At 36.7% G+C, this 12,677-nt stretch overlaps 1 protein-coding gene and 1 long non-coding RNA gene across 3 annotated transcripts; both read left to right on the top strand.

Moving 5' to 3' along the window:
* Positions 1-480: 480 nt before the first annotated feature.
* LOC145087774 (uncharacterized) lies at positions 481-3,102 on the top strand. The gene is made up of 3 exons (XR_013700877.1): positions 481-1,972; positions 2,098-2,179; positions 2,779-3,102. It is a non-coding gene; the product is annotated as an uncharacterized LOC145087774 (long non-coding RNA).
* A 783-nt stretch (positions 3,103-3,885) lies between these two features.
* On the top strand, positions 3,886-7,150 carry LOC145087763 (uncharacterized). 2 transcript variants are annotated; one of them, XM_079025827.1, is made up of 6 exons: positions 3,886-4,647; positions 4,742-4,937; positions 5,371-5,460; positions 5,564-5,883; positions 6,258-6,298; positions 6,389-7,150. In XM_079025827.1, the coding sequence occupies exons 2-6, from the start codon at positions 4,807-4,809 to the stop codon at positions 6,515-6,517; spliced, it is 711 nt and encodes a 236-aa protein (XP_078881953.1). In that variant the 5' UTR covers positions 3,886-4,647; positions 4,742-4,806; the 3' UTR covers positions 6,518-7,150. The 2 variants fall into 2 exon arrangements, 1 of the variants encoding a protein (XP_078881953.1); XR_013700875.1 differs by lacking the exons at positions 3,886-4,647; positions 6,258-6,298; positions 6,389-7,150 and having other exon boundaries at positions 4,801-4,937; positions 5,125-5,705.
* The last annotated feature ends 5,527 nt before the right edge of the window (positions 7,151-12,677 follow it).

The raw sequence follows: 12,677 nt of genomic DNA on the forward strand, positions 1-12,677 counted from the left end.
CCGTCGGATGTGTTACTGAAACTTGACTCACGCACTAAATCAGTTGCCGGCGCCCCCTGATTCATCCCTTACCATTAGCCGACCTTCAACTTCGAGTATGGCTCATCTATCATATCCCACGATCTGTTATTCTATTATAAATATATTTTTTCTTTTCCTTTGTATCTAATTTGATTTCAAATACAATTATAGTATAATTTTAGTTTTTTTAACCCATAAGTTATCGATTACTTATTTAATATCACTTAATAGAAAATACATATACTTATATAAATTATATAACGGTAAACGTTCCATAAAGTATAACTAAAATTATAATTAACTAATTATACTATATATTAAAATTCTCTTTGCTTAGCTACAGTTAACTTCCTACATATTTGGCAATATTGGTCCTTTATTTATTGTGTGGATACAATTCTGGGGCGTTATAATTCTCTTTGCTTAGCTCTTTTAGAGGTCATATTTGCCACTTTGTTTATTTTGGTGGATACGTGTTCTTTCCACCGCCTATCTAAACCAATAGAAATTGGATTGCCTGGTCGGTGTGTATTCCAGGTGATCACCGCTTCTTTCAGGAAGTCATACGTGTTCCGTCCCCTTTCTTCTCATCCAGAAAACCGCACAAAGACATCTATTTTCCACCGCTTCGTAGAGGAAACTACGATCTTCCACATTCTTCCTTCCACGTGATTCTCTCCACAGAAAACTCCTACCTCGATCCATTCCTCTCCAACCACTCGAACAAAACATTGGAGAAAAGATCTGTGAGAATCACCATCAGCATCGTAGTTTTCCTCCGTCATCTAAAACCGCCGCTTCCATCACACCTCTCCTGCTGCCACCTCAAGCAGAGTTGCCGACCTCCGCCTCTCCTACTTCAACGCTGGCTTCATTGATTGGTACTCAAAAAACGATCGGCTTTGTGAGCTGCTGAATCTGTTGGTGGTAGGCAGTGCCCGGAGGAAGCAATCGAAGGATCTGGAAGAGCAAGCATGGCAGTCTGTGTGGCAGACCACCGATGATGGGTCATATGGAAGCGGAGGGAGTGCTGGACTAGGGGGCATCGACGGCCAAGGGTACCCTCATCTGTTAATCCTTCTGTATCTTTCTTCTCCACCGCCATTATCTTACCTTCCCCGCTTAAACCCCACCGATTTCATTGATTGGTACCCGGAAAACGATCGGCTTCGTGAGCTGGTGAATCTGCTGGCGGTAGGTGGTGACCGGAGGAAGTAATCGAAGGATCTGGAAGAGCAAGGATGGCAGTCTGTGTGGCAGACCATCGATGATGGGTCATATGGAAGCGGAGGGAGTGCTGGACAAGGGTGCATCGACGGCCAAGGTTACGCTCATCTTTTAATCTCTAATATTGTTGTTGTCCTTTTCATTATTTTTTACATTTTCAAGAGAAAATCTTTTCTTCAGACCAGAAATTTTCAATGTTCTTTGTTATAACTTCATAACATTTGTTTGGTTAACAACAGTTTATGTTGTTGAATGCGTTGATCCCGTTTTTTTCAGTATAGAAAATTGTTTTTTTCCTATGGAATTGTCTAATCTTTCAACCGTTTAGCAAAAAAAAGTCAATACTTTGAAACTTTTAGAGCTACCATTTTTGTTTGATTAAAAAAAGATTAGGCCTTGAATGTTTTATCTGATTTGCTTGAACATTTTCTGTCAAAATATAAGACATGTGAATGCGTGCTACTCAGTGGATAAGTGTTTACAATGCAGGTCGCCCAATGAAACAGAGGTAAGAACATAATTTTTTTTGACAAATTTGTTGTGTTGTGGGTATCATTACAATGTGGCAGATGTGAGACTTCATGGACATATTCAGAAAGGAAATGAAGATGGATTATTCATCAGCAGTGTGGCTTCTTGCCAAGCCTTATGTGCTCTTATCATGGATGCAGGAACTGGATTCACCCATCAAGTTTGTGAACTCTGCTTTATGTTTGTTAACAAGGTTCATGATCCATTCTTTGTTTTTGGGTCTTCTCTCTTTTATTTACCAAGTTTTTTTTTGTGTGTTATTGAAGGATTGTATTATCGAAAAATGCGAGAATAACTACTACATAAGTGCAATAACAGGTGCCAACAATGGGAGCTCCTTGGTTCAACTTACTCAGGTTATGGTGATTCAACCCGCCTTTCCCAGTCGAAAGCTTCTAAGGTAAAACCTAACCATTTTTTCTTTTTCCTTTTTTAAGTTGTATAATTTAGGCTTTAAGTTGTTCAATAACAGTTTTGGTTATTGATGTTTCTTGCTTATTTGATTTTAATTTTTGAGTATGTTGCTGCTAATTCTATTAATTTGGATTAGGGTTGGTTTAATTTGAACCTCCATCAATTGTCCGGTAGTTTGCCAACAAAATGTATACAACCTCTAATGTAATCGGATCACTTCCTTTGATTTGACCCAAAACCACTCAGCTCTTCCATTACCTCCGCAGTAAGTAGTATCTGAAACCATATATGTTTCGATGTATAAAATAGTATGTTGCTATAAATTACATACATTTACCCTTTTACTGGAAATTAGGACCACTTTTGTTTCTTTATAGGATGGTTATAGTTAATTCAGTTTTCTCATAATAAATATTACTTATATGAATTTTGATTAATATTACCTTAAAGATGTTTATACCATTTGAAATTAATTTGGAGCTCCAACTTGGCTTAAGGTTCTAAGAAACGATTTCATGTACAGGTCATATGTTGGGATTTTTTTTTATTCTTTTATTTTAAATTTTTTTTTTTTTTTGAAAACAGGTGATATGTTGGGTGTTGGGTGAAAGATGGAACTACAAATGGTAATTGGTAAATACTAACAAGTATATAGCTAAGTGTAGGTTTATTAGCCATAGTTTCATATGTGGTAATGACAATAATTTTGCTGATATTTATAAACTTAGTAGCTTCATCATTAGTATTTTTAATATCATCAAGATCAAGTAGCAACTATCAAAATTCAGTTGGCACGTTTCTGCAAGTGATCATATGTAACTTCTATTTTTGATTAAAGATACTAACATCTAATGGGTTGTTATGTATGCTTTGTATTAATAATTTAATGGTAGCTTTATTGTTTTTTAATGAGCAACCGGTTGCAAAAAGTTCCAATGGGGTAGTCTCATATTTTTTTCTTTGTAATTTTCCATTTAGTGAATGATTGTTTGTTATCTGAAGGTATTTATATGTAAACATGTGAAACTACAGAGGGCAACAATAGAGGAAATGACAAGTTTGTGTTTATAACTGATTAATTATAGCCCAATCATTAAAAATATATATGATTCCTATAAACATAGAGTGGTAATGGCATGTCAATATCTTATGTTTGAAACTAAATAAGTTTATTAGACTTTATAAGTGGCAGATTTAAGTAGAAGTTAGAAAGGGTGAGATGCTTCTCAGGCCATTTTATAATATTTGAGTGTTGCTTACTCTTTTGTTGTTTTGAACAATAAAGTCGTTTGGGTATAATTATTCAAATGAGTTGTCTTTTCTTATGATGACGCAACACTAATTAAACATTTTGACATAATTTGTAAAGTAATAAAAACTAAATAATATATTTGCACATCGAACCATCGCATTGATTATGTCCTAAAAATGTAATCAGTTCCAACCTATTACCCATCGAACAAATTCTACATACGACATTTAGTTTGTCTGTCATATAGTCAAAAAATCCGACATCCTTCCGTCCCATGCGGAGCATGGGCATCCTGCTAGTTCCTATTAATTTAAATAAATTTTAATCTAATTATATATATACTAATTTAGAAGCGTCAGATGAACAGTACCAGTTTGTTTGTTATTGGTTGTTTTTTAATTTTATTTTTATTTTCTGCTTTGTTTTTGTTTGGTTATTTATAAATTTTTATATATTGTATGGTGGATTACATGTCTGCCTCTACCATCTACGTGTCATTTTCTGATGCTTTTCTATTGTCATCACACTATATTACACCGACGTGTCAATTTGGTCCCTGCGTTCTCGAGTCATCCCCACCGCCTCTCATCTCGATTTCCCAGAATCCCATCGCCTTTCTGATACGTTCCTCCAACCCCTTCTCAGTTCTCACCCCCGTTCTCCCTTCTTCCCTGTTTCTCTACCTAAACCTCTTCAAATGTATCATAATTTTCCACTGTTGTTGTTTCTACCTTTCTAGATCGTTCTTCGATTGTTCTTCTCTTCCTCCACCCGCTTCCTGCTCCCAACAACACGGTGTCCTCCACTGTTTTTATTCCCCAATCACATTACTCCACCATATCTTCTCTAAACTGATTCTTGTCTTACATCTCTTCTACCTTCTCGATCTTCATCGTCTGCTTCTGATGTCCACCCTTCTCATTCAAAGAGCACTGCCTTACCCATATCTCGGTAGCTCCATCTATCGGCTCCTTCCCCAAATGAGTTTCGACTGTTTGCCCTTCATGACTCCTACCCTAGAGAGCGAGTTTCAGAATCGTCAGCCCCCACCACTGAATCTGCTATTCGACTATTTGATTCCGCCATAGACGTCGCTTATTCCGCCTCCACTACAGAAGACTCCAACGAATCTGCCCCCACCGCGTTGTTTGCTTATCAAAATTGAATTTGGGTTGTTCGTTGTGTGCTGTAGAAATTTTTAGGTAAATCCACCTCCTAATTTCTTCGATTTCTTCCATTGAAACAAACAATCATTTGAATTTCTCTTGGCTTTCTGATAAATTTATTTGATATCAGGGCTTATTGAAACGCTGATTGATCGGACATGGTTTGTGAAGATCGATTTCTCCGGCAAAAAACCGATGACACTGTTAATCGACTGCTTCATTGAGGGAGAAACTGCTTCAAAGTGTTGCTCTTTGTTGTCGTTTACCTTCATTTGCTTCGAATTCAGGAAGGTGTCGTTTCATCCTCCCGTTTCTGGCTGCTACAGGTTTGTTTTTTTGTATGTATAAAACTGTTACAACGCCACTTAAGCTAGGGCTTTCTTTCGTCTAAATCTTGGAATTCCTTTGATCTGATTCCTATGCTATTTTGATCTTGCGTTTACTTATCACCGCTTTGATTTTGAAGTTTAGTTGTTACTGTTTCCTGAATCTTACTGATTTATTGTTCTGTAGGATATGGACTTTATGAGATAGAGGACAGATGAGATTGGTGTAATGCTTGAATAGTTGAATCTCAAACATTCTGTGGGTTTTAGTTGTTTAAGTTCCAAATAATGATCATCGTCAATTTGTTTAATGTTATTGTTAAATTGCGCAGCTGTAAGTTACCAGAAAACCTTCTAAACATGAGTTTTCTGACAGATTTATAAATCTTGACACATTATTTTCTGTTGTTAAACAATCAATTTTTTATTGCAGCCCACAAAGCGTGGTTTTGGTTTTAGCCTCTTTAAGAAAACCACTGGTGCTGAAACTGGAGAGGATGAATTTTCTGGACCAAATAACTATGTATATACTCCTTTTATGCACTATTTGATAAAACCAACTTCAAAGGTTTCATAATTCATGTGAAGTATAACTGCTTTAAGGAACAAAATTGTGGGACATGTAGGCAGCAAAAATGTTTTCAAAGAACTTCTAACACACAACAAGAAGCTTCAAGTGATGTCTCAGAGAGCCATAATGAAATTTTTCAACAAAGATCAACAATTGCAGCTCTCTGCAACACATCTTTTGTTGCAGAATACGAAGAAGATGGATTTTCTTATGAGCAAAATGGGGGTTTAGAGGAGGCAAAACCAGTTCATCAGTTGAATATTTCAGCTTTCCAATTTATAAGAAAAGAATCGGAGGTTGAAAATGATCTCAACTTTGTAGATGATTGTGAAATCAGATGGGAAGATCTTATTTTCAAGGAAGAAATTGGGCTTGGTAAGGATGTGATAAATGATAATTAAGTTATTTATTTATTTATTTATAACTAGGTGTGAGACCCATGTATTACATGGGTGTATTTAAAACAATTAAATATATATAAACATTTGAAAATTTTGAATTTATAAGAAATATAAAATTATAAGGAAAGTCTATTAATAGAATTGATATGCATTTATTATTAAATTTAAATACCATATGGAATTAATAAAATAAGAAAACCACAAAATTACATGTGGAATAAAAATTAATTCAAAATAACCACAAAATGACATGTGGCAAAATGAATGTGAGTATGACAAGTGGCAAAAAAAACCTTCAAGATTGTTTCTGAATAAATAAAACATTAATAAATTTTTTACCTTTGTCAGGATCATTCGCATGGGTATACCGCGGAATTAGGAATGGATCAGTAAATCCTTCAAAACTACAACTTTCCATATATTGAAAAACAAATTCTTTTAGTAATTGTTTTTTAACTTTTTGTTACTCCTTGAATCAGGATGTTGCGGTTAAAGTTTATTTTGGTAATCAGTGTAAAAGAATTGTAAATGGTACATTGCATTTTTCCATTATCCATGCATATAAAGTGAAAATTAGAGACATAAAGAAAGAAAGCGTTGAGGGATAGATCCTTACATTACCAGGAGCATGTTGGTGACAAAAACATTTTTTTATTGGAAAACTATAATTGAAAACTCTACCCATACATACCTATCAAAATTGGTTTGTCACAGTGGCAGTTTCTAATTGTGAATGAGTTTTAATAAGTTACTACTTTTTAATATTTGTATATTGGTCTAATAAAAAAACATGGATGTGTATAAAGATTAAAGGGCCTTTTTGGTAATGGCAAATAGGTTAAATGGCCTTTCGGATAAGACCTTTGTGGTAAAGTATGAAGAGCATTGAAACTGGATATCACTCCAAAGAGATGGAATGGAATGGCCAAAAAAACCATCTTTATCATGGGAGGTCCAATGGTTGGCGGGTTCTTCAGTGGACCAACAATGTCGTACCTCAGTACCAAACACAAGTTTGAAATCTTTGTGGAATCTAACCCAATTCTAGCATTGTACTTTTATTTTTTCCTTATTAGGACATTATACATTGAAAATATACTCAACAACATTCTAAATTGCTTTGTAGTTGCATGTCGTTACTATATTTGGTTAGATTCTTCGACGTACAATGTCCTCTGTTGGTTCCCGCAATGCGGGGATCCTTCCCTAGTTTTATACTATTTAAGACTAAAAGTTAGCTATTTGAATTGGTTTTTCAAATTTTTGTGTATTGTCGTTTTCTACTAACAGTAGGTTATAGTTTATAGTTGATCTTTTTTAGATATCAATAAACGTATCATTTACGCCTTGTTCCCGAGATCTACTTACGGAGGGAAATGGGAGGATACGGAGGGAAAGTGAGGGGTGACGAAGGAAAACTGTGTTCCCGAGTTTCATTAATGGAAGGAAAGTGAGGGGAGGGGAAGGATTTTGGAGCCATATTTTCCTTTCAAATTTTCCTCCCAAACTGGACGGATTTGGGAAGAAAGTGAGGGGAAGGAAAATTTCAAGTTTTATTTTCTTTTTCCTCCTAACTCGGGAACACAAAACTTAAAATTTTCCTTTCATTTCCTTTCATTTCCTCCGAACTCGGGAACACGGAATAATTAATATTTTCCTTCACCTCCCTTTCTTTCTGTCAAAATTTTCCTTCCCTTTCCTTTAATGAATTTGCGAAAAAACTCGGGAACAAGGCGTTAAATTTATGATTTTATCGAACATCTAAACTTATAAAATGTGAATGGAAAATTTAAAAGGGTGTATATATTTATTTTAGAATAAAATTATAAACTTACGGACAAACTTTTATTTTTGAAAATTAATAAATTTTTTACAAATATTTAAGTGGTTGTTACAATTTTGAATTATGATTTTTTTTTTATTTCACCCGTGGTTTCGATTGTATACATCCATGCTAACTAACATAATTATTTGACTTTGATTTATTGTTTTTATCTAATTGTATAAATAATTTTTAAATTTTTATATATCTTTTACATAATTGTACACATCCTAAGAAAAACACCACCGTTGCATGGATTTCAACGTTATGGTTAGTAAGCCTAAAAAAGAAAAACATAACGCAGTAAATTAAGGTAAATTTTGAAATAACGAATAATTTTTATTAATCTCACGAAATTAACGCTATGAACGATATATTATCCATTTGTAATTAAAATATTTAACATTTACTGTGTAATTAAATACTTACAAATCATAAAGTTATTTAAAAAGTACAATATTACAATTCATAAGTTTTATAAATTAATGATATATTATTTTTTACATAATTAAATTTTAAATTATATTTAAAGTTAACACTCGTGGGATCCACGAGTTTTACCTAGTTTAATAGATAGATGGATGGAAATAAACTTTGATTTTTTCAATTAAATCAACTAAAAATATACCTTAAAAATTTTCCCAAAAAATTAACGATATTATATTAAATAATGTTTATAAAATTACAAAAAAATATAAGAATATATTATGATTTTTTTTCATATTTATATAAACTAAATTCAACGAAATCCAAATATCTTTCATAACAAATAGTCTTCCACTCAATCAACTTGTATCTCTCCTAAAAACGAGACCCAAATCTCTTTAATAACAATCGCTGCTGCTCAAACCCAAAATCTTCGTTACTACGAGGGTGTTCGACTTATCTTTTTGTGAGACAGAAATCCTTTTGGCAAAAGTTACAAAAAGTCAGGTTTCCTGACTTTACCAAAATATATGTTTTCCTTATATTCAAAATCCAAAAGTTGCTTTTAAAATGTTTTTATCAAACAGCTTTTGCATTTTATCTTTTCTAAAAATAACTTTTGCTCTCAATAATAAGGGTTATTGTCGTTATAACCCAACAAGTTTTAGTATATTAAGTTAAACTGTCCCTTGTAACTATTTTTTGCATTCTAAGGGCATAAACTTATGTTTTACCTGCTAATAAAGGGATATAACACATTTAAAGCCGGTTTTACCGGTTACAATAAACTTATTAGCCTTTTTTAAAAAAGAAAAAAAATTAAGAATAATCCGTGTGGCTTTTTTTTTTTTGGTATATTCCTTATCCCCGTTTCTTTGACTTTTTTCTATTGTTGACTTGCTTCCATAAACACAAACTGAAAATTGTGTTCTTCCCCACCTATCACTCCATCGTTCTCAAGCTTTTGCCCCTTTATTGTTTTGTACTTTTGTTGTTGTAATTTGGCTCTTCAAAATCGAGATTGTTTTTTGTCGACTTCTTCATGGTGGTGACGGTGATGATGAAATGTAGAATGAGCAAAATCAGAATTTATTGACCTGATTTGTATCTTGGCTTGGCAATCCAGATGGTTCCTGTTGTTCATTTGAGATTTCTTGTCGGAAATCAATATGTATTGCAACTGCGATTGAAACCATGACGGATTTGGGAAAACCAAACTCGATTACAATAGATCAGAGCCTCCGTTCTACCATTTTTCTTATACTTTCCACCATTTTTGTTCTTGATTTGTCATCAAGCATAGCAAGTGGGTTTACATCACTAATATTTGTTCTTAAATTTTTTCCAGCCATGATTTAGAAATCAACCAACATTCTAATACTTTCTACCATTTTGTTCTTGATTTGTAATCTACGGTGAATCTTTTAGGGCTTGATTTTTAGGGAATTTAAAGGTGGTTGGATTTTGTTAGGGTACAATTTAAAGGCCTGCTTGAAGATGGGGAAACATAAAGGGATATTAATGCCATGGAAGAACTGGAAAAAAAGAAGAATCGTTGCCATAGAAGAACATATTTGGGATTTGATTGAAGATGTAAAAATATGATTTTTGTTTGAATATCTATGAGATTCTATTGATCGGATATGTTATTCAATTAATGGTTTACTTTAATAGATTTTGGATACCGTTAACAATATGTTTTTTGTTTGAACATATATGGGATTGGGGTTCGTTTTCATCCAGGTAACATCAGTTTCAGCTTCACCCGTCTTCATCTTCATTATTTTCTCTATCTATATGTATTTAACAGCTATTAAACAAGGGATGAACTTGGTTGATTCTACCGTAGTCAACATCTGGGCCATCGTCGGAGCTGGAGAAGATAGCGGCGGAGCCATAGAAGACAACTGTAACATCCAGATTCCCATGTTAGTGTTTCCATTATTTATTTTGAATAAAGATGTAACGACCCAATTTTCACGACCAAAAATTTTGTTTTAAAACATTACTTTAGAAAATATTAATAACTAAAAACATCGTTTGATCAACCACAACATAAAGTGAACCATGTCTGAAAACCAAAACATACAACTAATCGAAATATCAGAGTATCAATCCCAGTGAAGCTTGTAACTGCGGAAACAAGGGAGTGTGTGTGTGACATGCTGCTACCGCGCCGGCTCCTTTCCCCTAGCTGAGGAGGTACCTAAAACCAAAACTGAAACTGTAAGCACAAAGCTTAGTGAGTTCCCCCATAATACCCCATACTATGCAACATATAACAACCAATGTTCAGCTAGGAGTTACGGGCCTTGCCCACACTCGGGAAGATACGGGCCCTGCCCACACTTCGCTAGCCGGGAGATACGGGCCTCGCCCACACTTGTGAAGGTACGGGCCCTGCCCACACTTTGCTATCTGGGAGGTACGGGCCTAGCCCACACTCCAACCTCGGAAAGATACAGGCCCTGCCCACACTCAACCGCTAACCCATAACATATAAGTATCACGCAGACAACAAGTATAAGCAACTCTATCATATTAACACATATATCATACTTGACTAAACCCAGAGATAAGGGCTCGGCCCACACTCTAGTACTAGCATCTCGTCTACACGGGTCGGCCTTGGTGCCTTAGACCCGTTCCTACTGGAAAGGAAACTCACCTCGAAATAGCTGCTGGTCTGTGTGGGAATTTATCACCTACTACTGCTACTGCTGCTCCGGAAACCCTCCGGCTGCAATTCCCACAATATACTCAATCAAACACTGCTCACTGACCTTTGGGTAAAATGACCATTTTACCCCTGACCTTGCCCTAAGTCAAAGTCAGAGTCAACTTTCAGTTGACCCGACTCGCCGAGTTAGCTTTCCAACTCGCCGAGTCCCTACGCAAACGACTGCCCTGAATCCCGATCCTACCCGTCGAGTTAGGCGACGACTCGACGGGTTCACCTTCTTAACCAATATTCAAGTCCTTCATCCTACTCGCCGAGTTGTATGAACAACTTGTCGAGTTCATCTTCATCCGATGAACACTTAAGCTAAGACTCGCCGAGTTGTATGAACAACTCGTCGAGTCCATCTTCATCCGAAGAACACTTATGCTGCGACTCGCCGAGTTGTATGAACAACTCGCCGAGTCTGTTCTTGATCTAAGGAGATTGCCTTGAACTCGCCGAGTCAGGACATTGACTCGCCGAGTGCCTCCATAGATGAGTTAGGCTTCCGACTCACTGAGTCACACCCCGTGACTCACTGCTCACTCGACACTACGAAAAGGGGACAAACTCGGAGACTCGCGAACAGACTCGCCAAGTCATATGAACGACTCGCTGAGTCGTTGCCATGCACCCACTAAATACACAGATTTGCTCGATTCCAGTTCATGCCATTCACAGATCTGGACTTCTGGAACACGAATCACACATAAAGTTTCCAACTTTACGTATGGATATTCACCAATATGGATTTTAGGGCTCAAAATGCCTCAAAAGGGTAGATCTAGGGTGAACAAGCAACATGGGGCCATAAAGCTAACAGATCTGAGCTCCTGGAGCTCAATCTTGCCTAGATCTAAGGGCCAATCAGCCTATTACGAAGTAATTTGCACATACAAACTTGGGGTTTGGCTCAAGAATGACTCACATGAAGTAATAAGCATAGAAACAGGGGAAAAACGGATTATACCTCAAAGGAACTGCTGAAAGAGTGCAAAGATGCCTGGATTCCTTTCCTTCCTCTTGATCTACTTCCCCTTTTTCCTCAAAACCTTCAAGAACACACACAATAGCCTCAAACTCTCAAGGAACAAGCTTAGAACGAGGGCTGGGAGCTCTGGGGAGAGAATGGGGGCTGGCCTGGGCGGATAAGTCCTTTAAATAGGGTGCAAACCCCTGAAACTTAGGGTTTCATCCAACAGCTGTGACTCGCCGAGTCCAGGATATGGACTCGCCGAGTCGCCAACTTAAACGTGTCCCGGGTCCCGCATCTACTCGGCGAGTCGGACCTATGACTCGCCGAGTCCAAGGCTAAAAGAAAGGAAATACTCAAATAACATTTACGTATCAGGAACCGGGTGCTACAAATCTCCCCCACTTATTTTAGACTTCGTCCTTGAAGTCTGCTGCTCGATCCTGAAACAGCTCCGAATAATGCTCCATCATCTCGTCCACCGGCTCCCAAGTCCATTCTGAACCCTTGCGGTGCTGCCATTGCACCTTCACTAGCTCCACCTTCTTGTTCCTCAAATCCTTCGACTTCCTGTCGAGGATTGCGACTGGGCGCTCAATGTAATTCAGGCTGTCATCAACCTAAATATCCTCCAAAGGTACTACTGCCGAATCGTCCACTAGGCACTTTCGCAACTGAGAAACATGGAAAGTGTTGTGGATCTGGCTGAGCTCGGCTGGCAGATCCAACCTATACGCTACCTTGCCCACCCGGGCTACGACCCTGAACGGTCCGATGAATCGCGGGCCCAACTTGCCCCGCTTCCTGAATCGAATCACGCCTTTC

This window comes from Lactuca serriola, chromosome 1, assembly GCF_051521515.1.
Source record: "Lactuca serriola cultivar US96UC23 chromosome 1, Lser_US96UC23_V15, whole genome shotgun sequence".
Classification (NCBI taxonomy): Eukaryota; Viridiplantae; Streptophyta; class Magnoliopsida; order Asterales; family Asteraceae; genus Lactuca; species Lactuca serriola.